Source organism: Alligator mississippiensis, chromosome 1, assembly GCF_030867095.1.
Source record: "Alligator mississippiensis isolate rAllMis1 chromosome 1, rAllMis1, whole genome shotgun sequence".
Taxonomy (NCBI): domain Eukaryota; kingdom Metazoa; phylum Chordata; order Crocodylia; family Alligatoridae; genus Alligator; species Alligator mississippiensis.
In genome coordinates this window covers 411,973,991-411,997,676 of record NC_081824.1, presented here as the reverse complement: position 1 = coordinate 411,997,676, position 23,686 = coordinate 411,973,991, and the positions used below count along the sequence as shown (strand labels likewise).

Sequence of the window (23,686 nt, the reverse complement as noted above, 5' to 3'; positions counted from 1 at the left end):
AAAAGGTTGGCAACTGGTTACTGGGGACAAATAATAAAATAAGCAGGGATGGGAGTGAAGGTCAAAGGTTCATAACAAAAGTGCCAAGGAGGGGACACCAAGCAGAACACACTGGACAGCGCCCACTGGCCCCTGAACGAGCCCAGGGAGTCAGCAGACACTGCCCAGTGATACTGTGCCCAGAGACAGGAATGGACCAGTGCAAGGAAAGTGGCCCCACAGTGCCTGGGGACCCTCCCAGCCAGAGTCTCCTTCCTGGACAGGCACACAGCCCACTTGGTCAGGGCCAGGAGGAGTGACCAGGAGGTCCCCAGACTTGGTGGGGCTGCACCCAGGGGTGACACGAGACTGGATAAGATCAGTGGCGACACGCAAGGGGTGCATGTGGATGCATGTGCACCCCCTGCGATTGGCAGTGCACCCCCTGGAAGTGCCAGCCGCGAAACTGGAAGTGCACTTCTGGTTTCGCCACCAGCTCGGCGATCGGTCACTGGGGGACCCTCCCGGTCGGTGATCGGCTGCCGGTGGCCCCCCCACACCGTCCCATCAGTGATCTGGTGCCCCCCTAGACTCGGGAGGCCCGGGGACAAGATGAACCTGCAGGTTGACCCAATAAATAGCTCTTTATATGTTCTTGGATGACTTGCGGATTTCACAGACGCTGGGATGGGAAGGGCCCTCAGGAGGTCGGTCATCAAATCCGGCCGCCTGCCCTGGGCAGCAGAGAGCGCTGGGGCCAGCCGGGGGTCGCGCCTTTCCCCCCCCGTCTGATGCCCCGGGGTCGGGGCTCCGCGACCAGGCGCGATCCGCGGTGGCCTGAGCCGCTCGTGTTTCAGGAGCCTGGGAGGGGGCAGAGCCCAGGTAGGTCCCGGGCGCTTCAGCCCCTCCGCCCGCTGTGCCGCCCGCTCCTGAAGTCTCCGGGGGCAGGGCCGAGGGGGTGTCGGCGGGGCGGGGCGGGGCCCTTGGGGGTGCGGGCGGAGCGTGTCCCGCCCCGCGCGGGCGCCGCACTTCCCCGGCGGGGTCGGACCGGCGCGGCTGAGGCGGCGGCGGCGGCGCGAGCGGGTAAGGGGCGGCTCGCGGCGGCAGCAACCCCTTGCAGACAGCGAGAGAGCCCGGGCCGGGGCAGCGGCGGGGCAGGCGCTGCACCCGCACCCATGGGAGCCGGGCTGACAGCCCGAGCCTCGGGCCGGGTGCTCCCGGCGCCCTCCCGGCGGCAGCCTTGCCGTGCCCGGCGGCGGGGTCAGGAAGGTGCCAGCCTTGGGCTTGGTGCGTCAGGCGTGGGGGGGCGGGGGTGAAGGTTTTGCCCCGGGGGAGGCACCCCGTGGCTCTTGCTGCAGGCCTGTGAAGCCGTGGCTGCGGCACGTCACATTTATTGCACAGGTGGCCACTATAAATAGGGGCGGGCGAAAATAAGACCAGCCACAAGTGCCAAATCCCCTGGGTCCCCGGGGACGCGCGCCATATGTGTAGACTGGTCACACGTGCCACGTCGCTGTCAGGCACCTTGCTGGAGCGCGCCATAAGTTTAGATCGGGCACCCGCGTCCAGGAGTCGCCACACAAGTTGCTGGTGGTGCGCGCCATAACTGTAGACCGGCCACATGTGCAAGGTAGCTTACGCAACTCACAGGTGAAGCGTGCCCAAAATGTAGATCAGCCACATGGGCTGAGTAGTTTCCCTGTGACTCACTGGTGAAGTGTGCTGTAAATTTAGACTGGCCGCACGTGTGAAGTCAGTGGCCATAAGCGCAAAGTAATTGCACAGTTTGCCAGTGGGGCATCATGCCATAAATTTAGATGGGCCGCATGTGCCAAGTAAGACCAGCCACACGTGCAAAGTAGTTGTTACACAATTCACTGGGGAAGTGCGCAATAAAATTGGGACTGGTCACACATGCCAAGTAGTTCTCCCACTGTAAAAATGACCCGTTAGCTAGAAAAAGAGGTAACAAGTGAGAGCTTGAAAATGTGCAACAACTCCATAGATGGTTTCTCTCTTGCTTGAATCTGAACGTGTAGCAGGGCCCCATGTTCCTGGGATCTGTTCCTGTTAAGCAGTTTCCATGGCAAGTAAACAATTTCTCCTCCCGTTTCACATCATTTTCTGGTTAAGTATGTGTTTCTGATAAATTTGATCTACTGGTTAATTTTTTCCCTGAGCAGCATACCAACTGTTGCCATCCTCTGAGTGCTTACATGGTTTAATGGGAAGAAAAGAAAGCCTCTTCCCCAAACGTGCTAAGCAGCAGCTTTCTTCCTGGTCATTTCAGGTACTCTGATGCCACAAGGTGAAGGGATAACTGAAGTCTTATTCAGACTGAGGAAGGACATCTTGTGCCTTATAGCTTGTTGAGTACCTCTTCCAGTCATTTCCAATAAGAGAGACTGATTCACTTCACAGATCATCTTGCACACCCTCAAAACCACAGCTGTTACAACACTACTAGATTTGGGGGGAAACTTGGCTGGGGGGAAAAAGGACAAGTTAAAGTTTTGTAAGGTCCTTCACTCAGTTTACTTTCAATTTTAGTAAACAAATTCACATAAAACAGAAGGGCCTAATTCTGTCACCATTAGTCAGATGACAAGGCATCCTGTTGACTTGCGTTTGACTACACATGGAAATATGGTGTTACTTAGCATGGGAAAAATGGCAGTACCCCTAGTAATCTTTGCGCTGCATAATGAAATCTGTGAATTTTCAGTTTGCATATTTTCCATTTTGTTATAAACATTTCCTGCACATCTGTGTACTCATGTTGGTGTAAATGTAAATACTTCTGCTTTTTACCAGAGCTCAATCTAGCCCTCTTTGTTTTAAAAAGACAGAGAGTGACCATTTTCAAGCTGTCCAGCCATACCAAGAGGGTTTTTGCAAGTTTGTCTTCTTTTCTTTTCTTTCCTTTCCTTTTCTTTTCAGGCCCTGGTCCCAGAAACGTTATACTGTATAGCTATATATAGTCCTTTCAAACCGGGGGGCACTTTTCTCTCCTGTCTTTTAGCCCATGCAGGTTCTTAAATATATACTTTTCAAAGCATTTCATGAAGCAAGAACCAGAAGGCCTGAAAGTTAAATACTTACATGTAAAAAGCTTATCTCAGACAAACTACACAGTATTGCAATGGTACTCAATATCTGTCTTGTGGACATGACTCCAGGCTGCAGGGCTGTCTCATCCAGCCCACAGAGCTCTCTGTGGGTTCACAAAATTGGCATCAGAGAAGTAGCAACAGCATTAATTGCTGCTATTTCAAGAGGTTCTTATGTCCATTATCAGTACACAGCTTTTTCTTTCATTATAAAAAGACAATAAAGCATATTACAGAAACTTTCAGTTGGTCTAAAAAAAGATATCACACTTACTCAAAAAACCCCGCCTGCCTCTTTGTAAAATAGGCATTTAAAGGTGTGGAAACTCTTATTGTGACTGAACCTTTTTTTCTCCTTAATGCAACTATTGGTTAAAACCACCTGATTAACGCAACACATTTTTGAAAATGTATTGTTAGGGATACAAATTTTGTTCAGAAGACTTTGTAAACTCTTTAAATGGATTTTCTGATTCGAACCTCCATTGTAGTTGATCCACTGTGTTTTAGGATAAATGAGAAACTAGAAACCTCACGGAATCAAAACTAATACTTGATAAATGCATATTTGAATTTAAAGGCACAGTTGATTTAGTAATCATTATCACCTTTTCTCAATTATTTCCAGGTTGTTTAAAAAAAAAAAAATGATTTTCCCATCATGTCTCTTCATGCTGTAATCCTAACCAGCTGCAACAGAACACAGGTTTTCAAACAAGCTAGTTCTCAAAAGGTAAAGTAGTATATTCTTTCTTTGTTTCTTGTTAACTGAAAGTGATCCTTTTTAGAAAGACTGTTTAGCTTTTAGTTCCTAGTGGTTATGGCAAATCCAGTAACCTTAGTGTGCTATTGTTTTCATAATAAACTTTGACTTTGGGGGAAAAAAATCAAAACCAAATGTATAACTTGTGTCAGGGAAAAGCCTAAGTTATTTGAAAACAGGCGAGGGCTTTGGGGTGTTTGTTTTTTGTTTTTTTTGTAGGTTTGGACATTAGCTTTAAGTAAGTCCCTTGAATTAAAGTACTTCACAATGATCAAACTTTTTCAAGAGCTTCCTTTCTAAATTCTTCCAAAACTCAAAATAGATTGCTGTAATGGGAGTCATTTTGAAAGTAAACGTAATTCTCGTATCCGAATTCTCAGAACAGTGGTTGCTTATGATAAAAATTTTACAGGAAGCTTCTTGGAGTAAAGAGTCTTAGAAGACTGAACTATGATATTTACACTGATTATTAAATTAATTGCAGGAAGTTGTGGTATTGATTTGAGCAGTTGTTAGAATTCTGCTGTCCTAAGAGATGGAGCTGATTTACTGCAAAACTGATTAGCAATAACTACCTGAAACAAGTTTTTCATCAAACTGATCAGTTATTAAATATATGCACTCTTTTAAGTACTGTTGAACTAATTGATATGTATTAATATTTGCATGTTTGGGAATATTTATTCTTAAAATGTGCTGCTGGGAATAATGCAAACAAAACTGGATGTTTAACAGAATATGTTCCTAAAATTTGAGATAATAGAATACTAAAAACTTTAAGCATACCATAACACACTTGTCCTGAAGCCCTGTTATTCAGCTAAAATGGAAATACCTATTCACTTCTTATTTGGGCATTTCTACTTTCCATGGGCCAAAGGAGATTTAAGTTAGATCCAATAAAGAATGCAGGCAAAAAAAAAGATGGGGAATTAAGTCTAAAACTGAGATCCAGAAAAACCCTGAAGCTCAGCCTTACCCTGATCTTCCACATTGTGAGCAAGTGCTCCAGCCATTAATCACTATAAAATATAAAGGGTGACCCCCCTTCCATAAAGTTGCACTTTTTCCCATTTCTTTTCTAGGTAAACTTAAGTTTTATATCAATATGTTTAAGTATTTTAATTCAATGCAAAACAAGGACCCGATTCTGCAAAACTTATACACCTTGCTTAACTCTGACTAAGCAGTCCCATTGAATTGGTGCTACTCCTAATGATAAAGTTAATTGTGTATCTTAATAGTAGGTATCACTGTTATGAGAAAATAAGCTTTCTTCTTCCCACATGTAGAAACTCCTGCCTCCCCCCGCCCCCCAAATGTAAGATAATAAAGCAGTATTAGCAAGTACATGGGTGAGGTGCAAAAAATATAGCAGTCTCTCCTTCATTAGTATGCTGTTATGACTTGAACATGAGGGCTGTATCTAACAAATATCTTGGGCACCTGGTCCCCAGAATAAAATCCAAACTCCAGAATGAAGCACTTAAACTCCCTGCGCAGTGCATCGTAGGTATCTCAGAAAGGCAATGGAAAATTCCTGCGTGCTGAGTGGGGGGCTGCCTAGAGCTAGTTAACAAGAAATACTACGCAGCTTAGGCCCCTGAGTTAGGGCTGCAGGCAGGTGCCTCTGTCTACTTGGGTTCTAGAACCTCAAATCCTTTACTTAGGGTATGGTCTGCATCTGTTGTTCGCAAGACCCAATTGCAAGTCATTCTTCTCCTTTAAAATACTGCTGGAGTAGAATGAGTCTGAGGTGATGGTATCTACCTTACCTATGATAGTGGTAGTTTTGCTAATTAGAACAGTCAACCGGCAAGTAGGAGGCTGAGGGGAATGACCCATATTTCTAACCTACTAGGAGAATGCTTTAACTATCGGGTTATAGGTGGGGCTGAGGTTCAAACTGGGCTGCTGGACAGAAAAGGATGCAAGAGTCATTTGGGGTTTGGATAAGAGAGTATAAAGTGGGGGCATGACTATAGCCTAGTGATGAGCGTATTCACATGGGAAAGGGGGAGACCTGGGTTTAGGTTCCTGTTCTAGGTAGTGTTTATGTATAATTACAGGTGAGTAGTGGTTAGAGCACTCGGGAAGTAGGAGGCCTTGGTCATAGGATATTATGTAACAGGTGGGTATCACCATCTTGTTCTCCTGTGTCTATATTGTTAAAAAGATGCACGTGTAGCTGCTTTATTTTTAAGGGGTCCAATTCTGTTTCTGTTTTAGGCATACTCTGTATATAGCTACCAGTTGTGTTCCTTAAAGGGATGGTTACAGCTATTTTCTGGATCTCTTTAGGCTTATATGAGATTTAGGTATACAGCTGGTTAGACTAGGGCAGGTCTGCATACACCCAGAAATAAAACTCAAGGTGAAGAGAAATTTGAGGCCCAGGAGATGCCAGTGTCAGGTAGTTTCTAAATAGAGGTTTTTGGATCACAACTTTGGATCAAGTCTGGTAAAGTCCGGCTGTCGAAATAAAAAATTACTGTGTGAATTAGTAATTCAGGTGTAAGATGGCAGGTGTAAAAGATAGACATACATTGTAGGAGAAAATGGCCTAAACTCTGTCTTTTTCAGGAGCATATAATAACTCTTTTGTGCATTGCTCATCCAACAGGGCTCCATAATTAACAGGTTTGTGTGTGTGTTTGTTTTAGTTGATCAAGGAAAGCCACAAGGTAGCTGTTACAGAGTCAACACTTTCATCAGATCCTGCAAAGATTGCCCCACTAAGGACTAGCTGCCTTGCTCAAACACCTCAAATTTCAGTTCTTCCAGGTATGCCTCTTAGTTTAGTAATAGTCTTCCCCCTCTCTTTACTAAAATCTAACCTGAATTGCTGTTTAAATGGTGTACTGTTTAACATGTTAATACAAACTGTAAAGATGTTTACTTCTTTTTTCAAAATAACTTAAAACTAACTGATTAGAGCTGGAATTTCACTTATTTGAAATGCAACAGTAAGAAATTACCTCTTCAAATTGAAAGGTAGTTGTGTACTTCCTTGCTTTATAAAAGAATATCATTTTGGCCAGACCAACAATTTCAGTGTTCAGAGTAAATGACCTTCCTCTCAAATAATCTGAATGGCATCTGCTATTTGACTGTAATGCATTAAACCTTTATTCATGTAAGCAATAACTTTGTAGATTTTGGGAGACTAGAAAGACAAATCACTTGTGAGCTTAATTTTGCATATTTTACCTTTTCAATAACTGTTAATATTCCTGGTAACAGCTTTAAGTAATATGTCTGATTTTTTTTTTTTTTTAAGCTTGTTCCAGGACAAGAGAGAGGCTTTATTTTGAGCCACACCTGGATAGCATCTAAGCATTAGCATCTTTGTGGGTGTTTTGGGGGATTGGCTATATTTTGGAGTATTCAATCTTTTTATTTTATGGGTTGGATTCATTAGTAAGTCAAGTTTTTAAAAAATGTGCATGTGTCCAATCAAATTACTTAAGCAAATAATGTTGTCTAAGTAGAACCTTTAACTTTTATGGGTAGGTACATGGGAAAAGAAGGACAAAGCTTTGACTCTCTCACAAGACAAGAGTTGTTTGTTATTTGTATCACTTTGTAGCCATTGAACAGCACTCCGGTGGTGCTATACAAATACAAGGAGAGAAGAGAATATCCCTGCCCAAGAATGTCCTTGCCCAAGTGGGAATTTCCATTTTAAGCATAAGATGAGAGACAACGGATGGATACAGACAGTTTGGGGAAACATTCAGAACAATATAATCTCATTGATTGATTGTCAGTGGCTTTAGTACACCATCAGCCAAAATATTGTCAATCTGTCTGAAGGCACAGTAAAGGAGAGCTTGAAGCAGGAGGATAGGTGGTTAATTTTGCATGCCTGGCAGCAAGGGCTGGAGAGACAAAAGCATGCTTGTATTTGAAGAATGAACCAGAGTGAGAGATTAAGCAGACCAGGAAAGGGATCTCTGGGCAAGTAAAGGGATTAAAGAACATGAACAGACATGAAACTCTGGCATCCATGAGAGAGTTGTGAGGAGGAGGCTTGTCTTTATATTTTTATCTGAAAAGAAATTGGAAAGTTCCTGGGTATCAAGAGAAGGAAGGAAGAACTGGTTTCAGGAGGGAGTCAAAGGGATGGTAGAGGTGATATTCAGTTAAGTTGAAGAAGTAGAGCTGTTCAACCAAGAAGCAGGAAGAGACAATTCTGTAGTAGAAGAAGGTCATGTGGTCAAGGGATTTCTGCCAGAAATGCACACGGTGCAGGAGAAGTGGAAGCAGATGTTTGAGCATGGAGTGTGGCAGGATGGACTTAGCAATGGGAGAGGGGCAAAAGAGTTTGGTGTGGGAGAATGTTGTCTTGAATCTTCAGCCTCCCTTCCCTTCCATCCCTCTGCCCTCCACCCCCCTTGCATGTGCTGGATATGAAGGATTATATTTGTGTTAGAGGCAAGAGGTGACAGGCCATTACAACATATTCTTACAGCTGTCACCTTTTGACATTTTTGGGAAATACGGCAGTGTTGTGTGTTAAATGACATTTGCCTTCAGACTTCTTAAACCAGGCCTGAACTAGAACACTTGGATGGTATGGCATTCCTGTTGACCTGAACACATCAAGCACCTCTAGTGCGTATTCAGTTTTGCCACTGTAGCTTATTCCTGCATCCTCATCTTAAGAAAACAAGTTATTTGTGGAAAAGCAGTTTTATAGGTACAGCTGTTTCTGTATTGGGACTTTTGCTGGTATGCTGATGTTGTTTATAAATTACTGATGTGGCTGTGGTGGCTATACTGTAGCATAGTGTAGACCTGGCTTTAATTTTCGAATGTATGCCACTGAAAGCATAAATAACTAGTACATAGCTCTCGAATGCCGTGGGCTCAGTTAATACATGTGTTCATTAGTGACGTGTGGTGGGGGAGATTGTTTGTTTGTAATCCGTTTCAGATGTGCTTATTGCACACTTGCCTTTACAAGGTCCAGGATTATGGGCTGAGCAATGTGCATGATATTTTACTTTGGTGCCCAAAATTACTAATCCCTGTCATCTGGCACAGTTGAAACACCTAGCTCCTAGACGAATTAGCCTTAGTGAGATTTGTTGCTCTATCGTTGAGATTTGTTACCTTGATAATGTCCAGTGAGACAACTTCTAGACGGAGGTCTCAAAGACTTGACACTGTTCCACCTGTGGTGCTTGGCATTCCTCCTGAACCCAAAAAGTCCCCGCTGTACTGGAAACAAATCTTATTTGCATCTTTTCTTAGAATTTTACAATCTAATGCATCTATCTTAAAGAAGTGGGCAAGTATCCTATTAGTCATCTGAAGTCTGATAAGTAATTTTCTCCATCTCAACCTCTTGACTAGCCTTTTCACTGAATAAATGATGGTGGTTTTTGCCTAAGCTTTGTGCTGAAGCAGCAGGTCTTGTACTTTGATTGAGTAATAAACAGTGGTTGACTAATGCATACTGTTGTGCTTGTGTTGTTATACCTGCTATTTGAAAAACATGTTTGATTTAAGATTTTTATTGAACTTTAAGCTTTGATGCAAGTTAGTTACTACTGTGAAATCCTGGCACACATTTGATTCCTACAGGGGCATTCTGTCAACTACAGTTCTCTGTTCGGGCTGCCTGTAAGATATTCCTGCCATTCTGGATAATGTAGTCAGAATCATTTTGGCTCCTTTTTGTCTAGCAATTTAGGAGGCATATTCTGAAACCATAGGTAAGATAGTGTAAGGTCGGAATATAAATTGGTTGAGCTGAATGCTAGAGAGAGCCAGTTATTGGTGCCCTCTCTTCCTGTCCTTGCCAGCTGTTGTCTTCTCTGGAGCTACCAACAGTAGCAGTGGGCATAAAGTTGGTTGCTGAGAGGGGGCAGTTGGAGAACCCCTGGCTGAGAAAAGTGACTGTGATTATGCCCCTTTATAAATCTATGGTGGATCCACACTTTGAATGCAGTGCTCAGTTCTGGTCTTCACACTTCAAAGGATATAGAAGAACTAGAGAAGGTACAGAGAAGGGCAATAAGGATGATTACTGGTATGAAGGGTCTTCTATATGAGGTGAGACTAACGGGGCTATGTTTATTCAGTTTAAAAAAGAGAAGCTAGATGCAGAACATAATGGTTTACAAAATACTAAATGGTGAGAAGAAAGTAAATAGGAATTTATTACTTACTCTCGCAATACAAAACTAGGGGTCACAATGTGAAACTAGGAGGTAGCAACTTTAAAATTAAACACAAGGATATTTTTTCTCATACAGCATGTCATTAAAGTGTTGGATTTATTGCCACCAGATGTTGTGCAACTGACAGTATAGCCAGATTCAAAAAGGGATTGGACAAATTTTTGGAGGAAAGGTGCATCATTAGCTATTGAGTGTAGGAGTTAGGGATACAGCTTTTGAATCAGAACTTCCTAGACTTTAAATGCTGGAGGCTGCAAGTGAGAGAAAAAGGGGATGCTGGTCATACCCAGTTCCCTCTCCCTTTTAGTATCTGCTCTGTGCTGCTGTGTGACACAGGATGCTGGGCTTGATAGACCTATGGTCTGACCCAGTAAATGTCAGTTCTTATGCTCTAAAGTCATTCTTGCAGTTCAGACAAGTGCATATTGTGTGGGATGTATAACATTTTCCATTGCCTTTATAAAGGTGTCAGTGGGCATGGGAATCCAGGGTTTTCTTTCCGTGTTGTATATAGCAGGCTAATGCAGGAATTTAACAGGAATACAAACCAGATGCTTTAAGGGGAGTACTCTTCTCTTTTCTCTATGAAAGAGAACGCACCCCTGTAAGAACACTACGCACATCCAGTTTGCTTTTCTTTCGCAATGGATCCTATCACATTTTATAATTTAAAAGTAATTTCTCATAAGAATTTCAGCATGGTCCTCGCTGCTGTTTGTATGCAGGCTCAACAAATGTAAATGTAAAACCGACTGTGGCAGTGCTAAGGAATATAAGTGTAGTTACTTAAAATTAAAGCTTTGTTTCAGACTAATACAGCAACACTTGCAGATGTTAACATTTTCTAGCTTGTGTGGTTACCACCTTTTATTTTTATTTTAATGGGATCTTTCCTGGCAGGCTACTCAGATCCTTTCAAAGTCCTACAGGTGAGTATGGGAGCTTGCTTGTATGTAAAACAGTTTGCTGGCAAAGCTATACAAATAACCCCCTTCCTTCCCACCCGCCTCCAAGCAATGCAGCTGACACCAGCAACATCATGAGTATGTTGGGTGTGTGGTGGGAGGGGAGGGTATTCCCCCAAACTGATCTAACTATGCCAGTAAAGCTTTTAAGCATAGATTCTAGCACTTCCTGTTCTCTTTCTGCACAGTGATATAAGGCTCTTGATCCCCTCCTCCCTGCCTTTTGCAGTGGTCCTTCTGTCTGGCTTGCTTTTTTCTGTTCTTAACTTAATGCAGGAGATAATGTAAGAAATGAAACATCTGTTGTCTCCTGTTCTTGAAGGCTCTTATGGTTGAATTCAAATGTCATTTCAAGTAGTTCTTTGAAACTTAAGTGATTTCTATTGTGTCAGAATTCATGGAATACAGTACTTAATTCCAGGCATTAATTGCATGTTTTGCATATAGCTTTCCTTTACATTCACAAACTGGGCTTGATGGTAATGTCATATATAAGCACTCCTGTAGTTCCAGTATGTCACTCTTCAAAGAAATGTCACTGAAATTAACAGGAGTGTAGTGTAATAAAAGGTATCATTTTGGAACCAAGAGTTCTAGTTTTTTTTGTATGACTGAAATTAATAGAAATGTTAGGACTTGTAGGAGCCTATGTCTTTTTTCCAGCAGTCTGTGCTGTGCTAGAAAGACAGGCAGTGGTTCTGTTCTAAAGGATTTTTTTTTTTTAATTTGCAATAAGACAAAACCATGGAGAAAAGGAAATCGCAGGACTGAGGAAAGTTGCTTGGGTGTGGGGGGGACTATGCTTTCTTGTTTTGTACCTCATTCACCTTTGGGGGAAATGATATGTGGGAGCATGCTGGCTGTCAACAATAATTTTAAAATGTTAAATTGTATGTGCCCTGGTTTACCACGTTATTCACTTATTATCTGTGGTCTTATTAACCACAGAAATGCTTTCTTGTTGCAGGGGACAGTAATCTTAATGTTTCAATGGAAAAGCTAGTGGGCGGGAGGGGAGCTTGATTTAGTATTTTTGATCCCCATAGTATTTTCTCTTTTTCTCATAACCAAGTTTTGTGGTGGTGTTGTTTTTTTTTGGATGACTTGTTAAACTATTGATTCTTTTCCCCTTTCCCTTTTTCCCCCTTCCTTCTGAACAGATGAATACTCAAGGCCAGCCGTAATTGGGCATGCAGGGAATTTTGGATCATACCCAGATAGTACTGCAGCAATCAAAGACATTCTTGTGTCCATTCTAAACACATCTGGTTCTAAACCTTCTTCACTGCCAGAGGAAACAGCGTTGCAGAGAGCAGAGCATCCAGACAGTGATATGGAATGTTGCGAGGAGAGTAGCGATGGGGATTATAATGATGACAGTGATGCTGATTATACACGTTGCAAGGTTGCATGTACACAAACTGACATTAGGTTTACAAGGCACCAGGCGTTTTGGGATAATACACAGTGCAGTTCTTCTAAGTCTTCACTGGGGTCGTCATCTTGTTCATTTACTGGTAGAAGTCTCATCACTTCCTCTCAGAATAACTTAACCCATTTGGAACAGTCTCCCCCAAAAAACAACTGCGTTACCCAGGTGACATTAGCTGGAAGCACTGTCACATCGCTGGTGAACTCTGTGACTTCATGTTCAGAAAAAGAACATACAAATTATTCAAGACCAGTAGAGCAACCTTTGACTGTTATTACAATCTGTCCAGATTCAACTGCTAATAAGCTGTTGGAACCTACTGACAGCTATGAGACATTGGAGCCCAGGCCACTCAGGGATGAGACTAGCAAGACCTTCCATAACTTTTCTCAACTGGAACCCTCTGAGCAGCAAGGTAACCCTCATGTAATCACTTAACAAAGTGTTTCTTCTTTGAGACTTCTATAGCACTGATAGATAGAAATCTATAGCTGATGTGGTCTCACTGTAGTGATTATAAATGACTGCAAATGTTCTCAGTTGGAATGGGGGACAGGAAAGGAGGAAGAATAATACAATTAAGAATGGGTTTTCTCAGGCATCCAAACAATCGGTGACACACTGAAAGCTGCCTTCATGAGGGTCTCTGGCTTTTTCTTGCTATGGGAATATTTAGCTCAGAATCACTAGTAGAAGGGAAGAATTCATGGGCCTCAAACAATATAGATACTCTAACCAGAAAGACTACTACCTGACTTTTATCTAGAGGTGCATTGATATATCCGTCACGCATCGGATCAGCACCGATGAAAGGAAAGTCTAACATTATCAGCAATCAGCTTTTTTTGGCCGGTGTAGCCAATATTGTTACCAATAAATGCCGCGTGCATGCGCATGGCCAGGAATGCAGTCCAGCAGCTAAAGAGAGGAGTCTCTTGCTGGTAAGTCTGTGGGAGAGTGGGGGGGAAGGGCTGGGGGGGAGTGAAGGGGCATGGGGAAGGCAGATTGAGGCCCTCACAATGAGGGAGGGAGTGGGGCAGGCACTGCCCAGCCAGGGTGGTGAATGCAACCCTGGGAGCAAGATGGAGCCTCAGGCAGCTCACTGTGGGGGGGGGGCTGGGATGGGGAGAGGCTTCCCAGTGCTGCATGCACCCCTGGGGGAGGCATGGGGGACATGTGCCTCCCCCAGACTTGTGTGTGGGGTGAGGGTGGGCTGCCTCCTGTGGGCTTAGGGCCAGGGACTGCACCAGCCTCTTCCCAGCAGGGGTGCTGGGCCAGGGCTGGGTTTTGAGCAGGCAGGGGTGGGGCGGGTGGCAGTGGCACTGGGATGGGGGATACAGGGTGGCTACAGGGAATTTTGGGGTGGCTATAGCTCACCTTGTAGCCCCCCCTAGTGCCACCAGCTTCTCCACCCCAGCCTGTAGTGGACAAGTCCTCCCTCACCCCATGCACAAATCTGAGGGGTCATATGTCTTCCCTGGGGGTGAATGCAGCAGTAGGGAGCCATTCTCCTCTCCCGAGCTCCCGGTGTCCCCTGGATAAACCACCTTCAGGGTCACATTTACTTCCCTGGCTTGACAACATCTACCACTGCCCTTGCCCTACTCCAGCCCTCGCCCCACCCCTTCACCACCACAGACTTGTGGGCAGAAGGCTGCTCTCTGAGCTGCTGGGCTGCGTTCCTGTAAATTGGCTATCAGATTGGTATTGGCTGAAATGTCTGGTTAATAATCAGTCATCGGTATCAGCCAAGAAAATCTTTATTGGTGCATCCCTACTTTTACCTTATCTCAGAATTTCCCATATGTTAAAAACAGAGTAAATCTTAGAGATCTCTTTAGCTAATGATTTGTTAACATGACGGAGGGGGAAGTACGTGGAAGTTGTTTGACACTAGTTGAAGGAAAGGTAGAGGGAAGGTTTCCCTGATTCTGACTGCAAAATCAGCCCATTTCGAAGCTTGGCCTTCTTTCTTCTGTAGAGGAAGTCTGAGGTATCTGGTGCCTTCCAGGTGCAAGCAAAGGGATGGTCTCCTAATTTGTACCAATAGCTCTTCACTTTTAATCCACTTCCTTCAGATTATAGAAATTTCACATTGCTGTATTATAATCTTTTGAGAACACAAGGGCAAATACTGTGTTCAGAGTATATATTCTAACCCCCATCTATATTACAAAATAAAGCTGTGTCAGTTGAGGATATGCAAAGAGCACATCCTTGTAGCTGATGTAGGTATGATAGAAAACCCCTGGGGTGGACACTGTTCAAGTTTGCAAGAAGGATGCCTCTGTTGCTTGTGGGACCTGGTGTAGCTTAGGTCTGTATACCCACGCTTACCTCATCTGGTGGCCAGAAGTTCTTCCAGCACTGAGAAGCTGCTCCATGAAGCTGTTGGTACATGCAGAAGCCTTATTCTGCTTGGGAAAGGAGGAATAACTCTGTTGGTAGAGTGGAGGTTTCTGCTGCCACTGAAGAGCTTTTGAGTGTGGGTGCACTCAGATCTGCTTGCTAAATTTGCTTGACTAAACTGAAGTTGGCTTGTTCTCTGGTACTGCCTTCATTGGTGGTTATAGTGAAGACCTTAGTTATCTCTGTTTTTACTGACTGCTGTTTGTGACACCACAAGCAACAGGATCAAAGACTGGCTTTTTTGGTGGCATTTTTGGCTGATATTAGGTTTGTTCTAAACCTAATATCAGCAACATTGCTAACCTTCACTTCAATTTTTGTTTTTCTCTGTAGTCAAGTAAAAAGTATAGGATCAGGCAGTCACTGATGCAAAAGCAAGTCCTCTATTACCAAGGTACAGAGCAAGTAATGTTGGGGTGACAGCAAGCTGACTGGACAGGAGTGAACTAGTGGTCATACCAGCATTCTCCTTTTTCACTTTGGACAAGTTACCTCAGCTCTCTGTGTTTCCCCTCCCATGTTGTGTGTCTCACGCTCCTAAAAGAGAGCTTTTTGGAGGCAACAATTATACCTCATGTGTTTTGTAGTGTGGTCAGCATAGTGGGGCCTGATCTGAGTTGGATCTTTTCTCTGCCATTTTAAATTAAATATGATGATGATTTACCTTGTCTATATTTAACGGAGACTAGCAAGTGGTGGGAAATGGAGGGTTGCACCCTGTTCCCTTTCTCTGAAAGGTAATTAAAGTTTGGAATACAAGGATTTTTTTCTCTTTTTAAAAATTCATCTTGTATGTACATTTTGGGAACCTCAAGCAAGCTTCTCATACAGTTCTGTTGAGCATCTACCTTCGAGGACCCAGAGAATTGGGGTGAGAGTTCACTTGTGCCTGCTCCGCAGCCTGACAAAATTCAGTGGAAGGGTTTGTGTTGACTTTGTGAGGTTGTGGATGTGGTCTTCAGTTACTAAACAAGACACCAGAGGTATCAAATCTTTACTAGCGATGTTTTGTCCAGTAATTTGTCAGGTATTTCAAGTTGAGTAGATGTTACCATGAGTAAAAATTAGTAGTGAGAGTAAAAATCATTCCCCACTTCTAAATTTGGGGTTCACTTGATAGGTGTTTGGTGTCATATTTTTCTAAGTCCTCAGTCATCCAGGAAAAAGTTTTATAATGTAAAAGCAAGCAGAGGTTGTCAGTTTGCCCACATCATGCAAGTGAAAGGGGGAGACACTCTTCCCACCTCCCCCTTTGTCAACAGTAGATCTCTGAGCATTGATTTGAGTGGTGAAACTATATCTACATCTCCAAGAAGCTAGTCGTTCCCATCTGTAAATGCCTAACGTCATTTCCAGTCGTAGCATGTCCAACTTCTTGATCCTGTAGGAAGTAATCAGAAGGCAGGTACAAGTGCAGGATCATGGAGCCTAGCAGTAGCTTTGTATCTTGGGATGCTGTTAAAGTGGTTTTCTGATATGGCAGTGATATTGGTTGGTTCCTTCTGTTAGTTATTCTGTTCCCTGATCCAGGACAATATATCTGGATCTGCCCAGTATAGATGTGGTTAGAAACAAGTTACATCCATGTTTGTAGCTAAGTTCAGCCAGTCACGCAGGTTAGGGTAGCTTAATCCTGAAATGCTGCCCAAGTCTCCAGACACTGGCAGGAACCGAAATGCATGTGTTTAAGTACAATTATCTTGGCTGTAATTTCCTGGTCTTCTGGCAAATACAAGACATGCCACAAGTCTCCATTGAATCTGTGTGAATAATGATGCTGGCTAGGACAATAGCCCCTTGGAAAGCAAATGCTTGAATGGGTTCTGAAGGGAAAAGGTGACTTAACAAAGAAGCAACTGCTTGAAAATATCCTTGCTGTAAACCATGGGCCTCTAAATAAACTTCACAGGTGCTGGGGTCTTATTGTACAGAGGATGCCATGTTGTCAAATGATGACTTTGATTGATCCTGCTGACCACCGTTTTGTGTTGGAAAACCAGCTTGCCCTCAGTAGGTGTCCAGTCTAGGAGAGGTTAAATCAGGGGTGGGCAATTATTTTGGGCAGAGGGACGCTTACTGAGTTTAGACAAGCCATTGAGGGCCGCGTGACAGGCAGCTCAGGGCAGACTAATTAATTTTCTAAATTTTTTAGGGGCTCCGCGGGCTGGATAGAATGGCCTAGTGGGCTGCATCCGGCCCCTGGGCCGCATTTTGCCCACCCCTGGGTTAAATGATAGATCAGTCAGTTGGATGACAAAATAGAGAATTGGTTTACAATAAATAGGATGCAATTTAATAAGGACAAGAGCAAAATTATCAGCTTAGGAATAAGCAGCTGCATTAATGCAAACATCAGGAGCGACTGGCTGGGATCTGAGAGTCCTAGTGGATCACAGACTGAATGGGAATCAACACTGTCATACTGTTTACCTAAAACTACCACATTTTTCTTTAATGTATTACATGTCACACTTCTGTTTACCTGTGAAGTAATCCATTGGAGAGTCTGGAGGAGAGCAGCAGAACAGCACAAAAATAGTTGAAAGTCAAGAAAATGTGACTGAAAGAATGAATTGTTTTAGTATAGAGAGGACTAAAGAAAGATGATGCAAGTTTTCAAATCTGTAAAGTTGTTGCTGAAAATAAGAAAGTTAAGAACTTTTTTTTTTGTGACCACTGGGGATAGAACAAAAAACACTGGACTTAAACTGCAACAAGGGAGCCTGGGGTTATCCATTAGGAAAAAATTCTTAACTGTAGAGGCACAAGCTGTGGAATAGACTGCCTTGGGTTGCTGGTCCCCCTTGGCAAGTTTATAGGTGGCCACCAGATCCCCTCTCAGCCTTCTTTTGTGGAGGCTGAAAAGGTTCAGGTCCCATAGCCTCTCCTTGTAGGGCCTGCCCTGCTGCCCCCTCATCACGTGAGTGGCCCTCCTCTGGACCCTCTCGATGCTGGCCACATCCCTCCTGAAGTGCGGCACGCAGAACTGGATGCAGTACTCCAACTGTAGCTTGACCAGTGTCGCATAGAGGGGGAGGATCACCTCCTTAGACCTGCTCGTGATGCATCTATGGATGCATGACAAAGTGTGGTTAGCTTTCCTGACCATGTCCCCACATTAGCGGCCCATGTTCATCTTGGGATCAATAGTGATTCCAAGATCCTTTTATGTTTCTGTGCTGATGAGAAGGGAGTTCCCCAGCCTGTAGGTATGCTGCTGGTTCTTCCTCCCCAGGTGCAACTTGTCCGTATTGAAACCCATCCTATTCTCATCTGCCCACCTCTGTAACCTGTCAAGATCTAGTTCCAGCCTGTCCCTCTCTTCTAGCGTGCTCACATCTCTCCACATCTTGGTGGCATCCAGGAACTTGAACAAGGTGCTTTTTACCCCCTTGTCCAAATCGCTGATGAAGATATTGAACAGTCCGGGCCCGAGGACCAAGCCCTGGGGAACCCCACTGCCCACATCCCTCCAGGTCAAAAATGACCTGTCCACCACCACTCTCTGGGTGCGGCCCTCCAGCCAGTTTGCAACCCATCTGACTGTGTGAGCATTGACACCACAGATGCCTTATTTTTTAATGAGGATGGGGTGAGAGACAGTGTCGAAGGCCTTCCTAAAGTCCAGGAAGACTATGTCCACTGTGACACCTGCATCCAAGGCTTTTGTGACCTGGTCATAGAAGACCACCAGGTTGGTCTGACAGGACCTGCCTCTAATGAACCCTTGTTGATTGCCCCTAAGCATAAACTCCCCTTCTGGCCCCTTGCAGATGTGCTCCTCGATAATTTTCTCAAAGAGCTTCCCCAGGACCAAGGTAAGACTAATGGGCCTATAGTTTCCTGGGTCTTCTTTCCTTCCTTTTTTGAAAATGGGGACCACATTGGCCCTTTTCCAGTCGTCGGGCATCTCGCCAGAGCACCATGAGTGCTCATAAAGCTGTGCCAGGGGTCCTGCAATGACCTCTTCCAGTTCCCTAAGCACTCTGGGGTGGAGATCGTCCGGATCTGCTGATTTGAACACATCTAGTCCCTCCAGAAGTTCCCTGACTGGGTCCTCACTGACCCTGGGCCTGGCCGCACCTCCCCTGGGTCCGTCTGGGATCCCAGTGGGGGGGATGTCCCTCTCCCTGCTCAGAAAATTGAAGCAAAGAATCTGTTACAGAGATGAGCTTTGTCATCTGGTGCAACCACCAGATTAACAAGCATGTCCCGCAGAGGCCCCACATTATTTGGAACCTTCTTTTTACCCCCTATGTATTTAAAAAAGGACTTCTTGTTATCTTTTTCCGGGTCACTAGTCCCAGTTCCGTGTCTGCCTTAGCCTTCCTTACAGCCCCCCTACAGTCTCGAGCCAAGGAGCCAATCCTCCTTGGTGATGGCCCCTCCCTTCCATTGGGTGTACACCTCCTTTTTGGCTTTGAGGCATTCATGGATGCTTTTGGTGAGCCATGGGGGCTTTTGAGCACTCTTGCCCCCTTTTGATCCGCATGGGGATTGTCACGCTTTGGGCTTGGAGGATCGTCTCCTTAAGGAATGGCCACTCTTCTTGGACTCCCAACTCCCCTCCCCTCCGGGACCTCGGTGCCCCCGAGCTAGACTCCTTAGCTCAATGAAATCCACCCTTCTGAAGTCCAGGGCTGCTGCCTTGCTGCAGGCCTTTGACACCCTGCGCTGGATGGTGAATTCCAGTAGGCGATGGTTGCTATCGCCCAGGTGGTCAAACACCCACAGTCCCCTCACCAGGTCGTTGCCTGTGGCCAGGACCAGGTCCAACAAGGCCTTTCCCCTGGTGGGACTGCGCACCTCCTGGGTTAGGTGGAGGTCCTGTAACTCGGCTAGGAACCTGCGTGAGCAGTCAGACCTGGCTGACTGCTCTTCCCAGCAGATGCCCGGGTAGTTGTCTTATAGTAGTGACAATGGCATTGCTCTGTAATGAGGCAGAAGGATGGGGGCGCTGGAGGGAAGCAGGGAACTGAAATGCAAGAATGAGATGCTTGCTTTTGGGGGTGGGGGCAGATGGATGACTTGGATTATCTCCTGGCTGGCAGTTGGCTAACTGTCAGCTGGATGACTACTTAAAAACAAACTCCCCCTTTCTTATTTCCTCCTTGTCCTTAAGTATGTGTGCACAGTCTAAAAGCTAGTCCCAGTGTTTTAAATTGAAACAAATTCACTGTGAAATTATTTCTAAGGATTTACCAATAATGCCTGTTGGGTTTTTTTAATAGAGCTACTGTAACATAACTCTCCAAGGCTCCCTGAACAGTTTTATTTGAAATGTACATTTCCACCTTTGCCAGGCAACTTTGTGGCTGAATTTTGTATTACCTGATCTTTGGTTCCAGATGGGTAGCATCCTAATGGGTGCTGCTTTTCTTGGGTGGGTGTGGGGTGAGGCCTGAGCTTAGGAAGAAACCAGATGGTTTTGTGTGACACAGCTTGCCGTGTGCTGCTACCAGATCCCAACCAACTCCTTCATGCAGGTTTTATATGCAACTGCCCTGCTGACATTGTGAGTTGGCACAAAACTGTCCTTCCACGCCTTTACCTGATTAGGCCTGTCGGTGGCAACTACAGACCAGGGCTAGCTCATTTGGCTAATCCTGAAAAGGTATGTTCAGTGCTTCGTTGCGGATGTTTTCAGTAGCCTTATTTTTATCTGCTAAATTATTTTAGAATTTTAGTCCCTTTGAACAGGTTAAGTGATGAAAGGTTTTGATAATATTTTTCTGAGGTGGCACATTTGTAGAGGAATATTCAGGGATTCTGTTACTTGGTACATGTATTCTTGGGGTGTGGGGTGGGGGGTGGGGAGGAGGGAGGTTTTTTCCTTCTGTTTTAATCCCCTTATCCAAATCTCACTACTTTTGGATGGGAATATGAAGTCCTCTTATAGAAACATGAAGAGGGGAGGTTAGAATAGTCTTCTGCTAAAAGTCCTAATTTGTCTTTAAATTTAAATAGATCTCTAGCCCCTTTCTATCTCCTCTGCTTTTAATTTCTCAAAATATGTTTCTTTTCATTTTATTTCCTTTTTAAAGACATCTAGCCCTGAGTTTTGGTCTTTGCTTTAGGGGCCAGACGGGGCTGACTGCTGTGATCTGGGAAGCTAAGCAGGCCCGGGCCCGGTTCGGATTTGCATTATCTCTTATCAACATGCCCACAGAACGTGTTACTTCTCTCCAGTGTTTGTGGGGGGGATCCATCAATTTCCATCCAGTTTTCTTCTCTGTGCTCTCAGTTTTTCATTCTTTACGCAGACCTGCAGCTTCACAGTAGAAATGTTGTCTTGTTAGTACAAAAGTACATTTAATTAGAAAACACTAAATCGAAAATTTTTACTGCCATTAAACTTCCTTCCAGTAAAAGATGAAAGCAGTTCCTATGGATAAGCAATAAAGAAAATGAACGTTTAGATTTAAATTGGCTTTAAAAACATGACGTGAAACTTCTGAATTTGTCTGCATCCTGTACTGTTTAGGATGTAGCCTAAAAGAAAGGTTATGTGTCCAAATCAACTATATTCTCATTTATATGAAGAAGCTGAGTTCTGTATGTTATGTTGCCTGGCAAAAATGCTGGGCTTTGAGTACTTGAGGTGTGCGTGTTTCTGGCACTTATGTGTATTGGACTTTCACTGCTTTTCAGATGAGATTGTAGTAAACTTATTGTGTTGGAATTTTGCAGAGCAGATTTTATTTCTTAAATGATAATCCGGATCTAGATATTTATAATGCTTTAACAAAAAGGCTTTCCCCCCCCCCCAGCACACTAGCATAGCACCAGCTAACTAGTTCTATTTCTGAAAATATTCAATATGGCATAACAAAGCTTTATAGCAAGTAGGGGTGCTTACAATAGTCAGGAAAAGTCCTGTGGTGATTAGCTTAACATCTATAATTTATTTTCATGTGGTTTCTGAATCTTTTCATGGATCAGAATTTAAGCAGAAAACATATGTTATTTATTTATTGTTTTATAGGGCAGCTATTTGCATATCACATTGAATTTTTATATTGTGGCAGCACCCAAAATGTGCTGAGTGCTGTAATGAAATATACAGTGTAGTCCAGGTGATAAGCACAGCCTTTCATGTTTTCCTCTGTCATCTTAGATTTATATCAGAAATCTTGTCCAATAGCTGTCCCAACTTCACAGTTGGCCCAGTAAAAGCTATCACAAAAATCCTTGCCTTTTCATATACTTCCTGCACCATCACTACTACAACAACACTCCAACCCTACTATTTCTTTTCTTCCCATTGCCTTTTTATCTCATCATTAACAGTAGCTAATCTCTGGTGATAGTGGTTTTTAGAGATTTGAATATGAACATGAGGCAGCTCCTTCTAATGAGTGCTGCATCTGAGTTCAGCAAGAATTAAGAAAGGTTTGGGGGTATGGTGTGGTGTTGAAAGTCTATGAAGAAGTAGATGTATGCTGTGCATTAGTGGTGTTGAAAGGAAAGGATTTTGTTTCCCGTGTGTAATGGAGCTGGCAGTGAACATCATAATAAAGGAAGCTGTAGTTGATGCACTGGAACAAGTGGAATATTGAATTACTACCTATGCTATCATGTGTTAAGGGGACAGAAATGGGTCATAATGTATGGAAAACTACGTGCAGTTTCTGCTCCCTCCACCTCCCTTCCCAGCAAAAACACCAAAACCTCCAGCATCCACACAAAACAACCACTGTGTTAGAGGAGCTTGCACCAAAATGTATGTTTTGCTGTTACAATTTTATTTTTCCAGTCTTGATGCAGTGTATTTTTTACTCGCTAACTGTGAGCACCATGTTGCAGGGATAGAAATGGCTCTACTGTCTGTGGCTTTCCTCAGCTGCTCAAGCCCATGCTCCTCTTGTCCTAGTTGTTTGGTGTCATGCAAGTCTGGCAGCGAGTGTAACAGATTGACAAAAATTGGTATTTTCTTAGCAAATTTAATTACAAACAAAATTGTAAAATGTCTCAACAAAATTTAATGTCTCAAACAGCTATGTGCTGCTATGTTCACATTCTTTCCCTTCTGGTTGCTGGGATAACTTTAAATATAGTCTACATTTTCAAAAGAACAGCTTGGGCAAGCATAAAAACACTTACTGCATTTATTTATTTTCTGGAAACTGTTTGTTAAATCCTTGGCACTGCAAGGAAACTAACAATACTTATTGCAGTGTCTACAGATACAACTTCATCTTTGAACACAAGAACTACTTCCTTGAACTGTCCCTTGCGTGATATCTTCATGCTTCCTGCAGATGTGGAAAAGGTAAGGATGTTACACATTTCGATCCATTGTATTATAGTGCATTTGTGAATAATTAGTCTTGATAGTTGTTGAATCTCCATAGACAATTCCATCTGGTCAGTTCTAGAAGAATAAATTTTGAGTCATGACCAAATTAAACTTTACAACTTTTTGTTGGTTTGTTTTTTTTTTTTATTTCCTTGTGTACAGATGTTCACCTGATAATTAAAAAAAAAAAAATAAAAAAATCAACCTAGGGCTTCTGGTATTTTTCTCATCTACACATTTTTCCTTTGTCCTTCCTAATGTTCCCTTTTTCATTGCAAACATGTTCTTTGAATTCAATAGTTTAAATTTTACATTAAAGTATTTTGCACCGTTATTTTTTTATTTTGTTTGTTTTGTGTTCAATTTTTGTGCTTTTAGTGTCATAAAGCACTAGCTACTCTTTTTCAAGCAGAAAAAATACTTAATTGCTATAATTGAATTACAAAATGAAAGGCAAGAATATATGAATTGTAATATCTGGAATTATGTGAAGCATACGATATGCTCATAAAATTTAACTGGAATTCAAATAGGCTTA

General features: G+C 43.4%; 1 protein-coding gene across 2 annotated transcripts in view; it reads left to right on the top strand.

Annotated features, from left to right (window-relative positions):
* The first annotated feature begins 979 nt into the window (after positions 1 to 979).
* The window catches only part of RUBCNL (rubicon like autophagy enhancer), a 35,496-nt gene continuing 12,789 nt past the window's right edge, over positions 980 to 23,686 (top strand). Inside the window, exons 1-5 of one of the 2 annotated variants that reach the window (XM_006267077.4) lie at positions 980 to 1,062; positions 3,718 to 3,822; positions 6,516 to 6,636; positions 12,169 to 12,855; positions 23,027 to 23,121. In XM_006267077.4, the coding sequence (XP_006267139.3) occupies positions 3,751 to 3,822; positions 6,516 to 6,636; positions 12,169 to 12,855; positions 23,027 to 23,121 (975 nt within the window). In that variant the 5' untranslated portion in view covers positions 980 to 1,062; positions 3,718 to 3,750. The remainder of the gene's footprint in view (positions 1,063 to 3,717; positions 3,823 to 6,515; positions 6,637 to 12,168; positions 12,856 to 23,026; positions 23,122 to 23,686) is intronic. The other variant, XM_014608402.3, reaches the window with a different exon arrangement.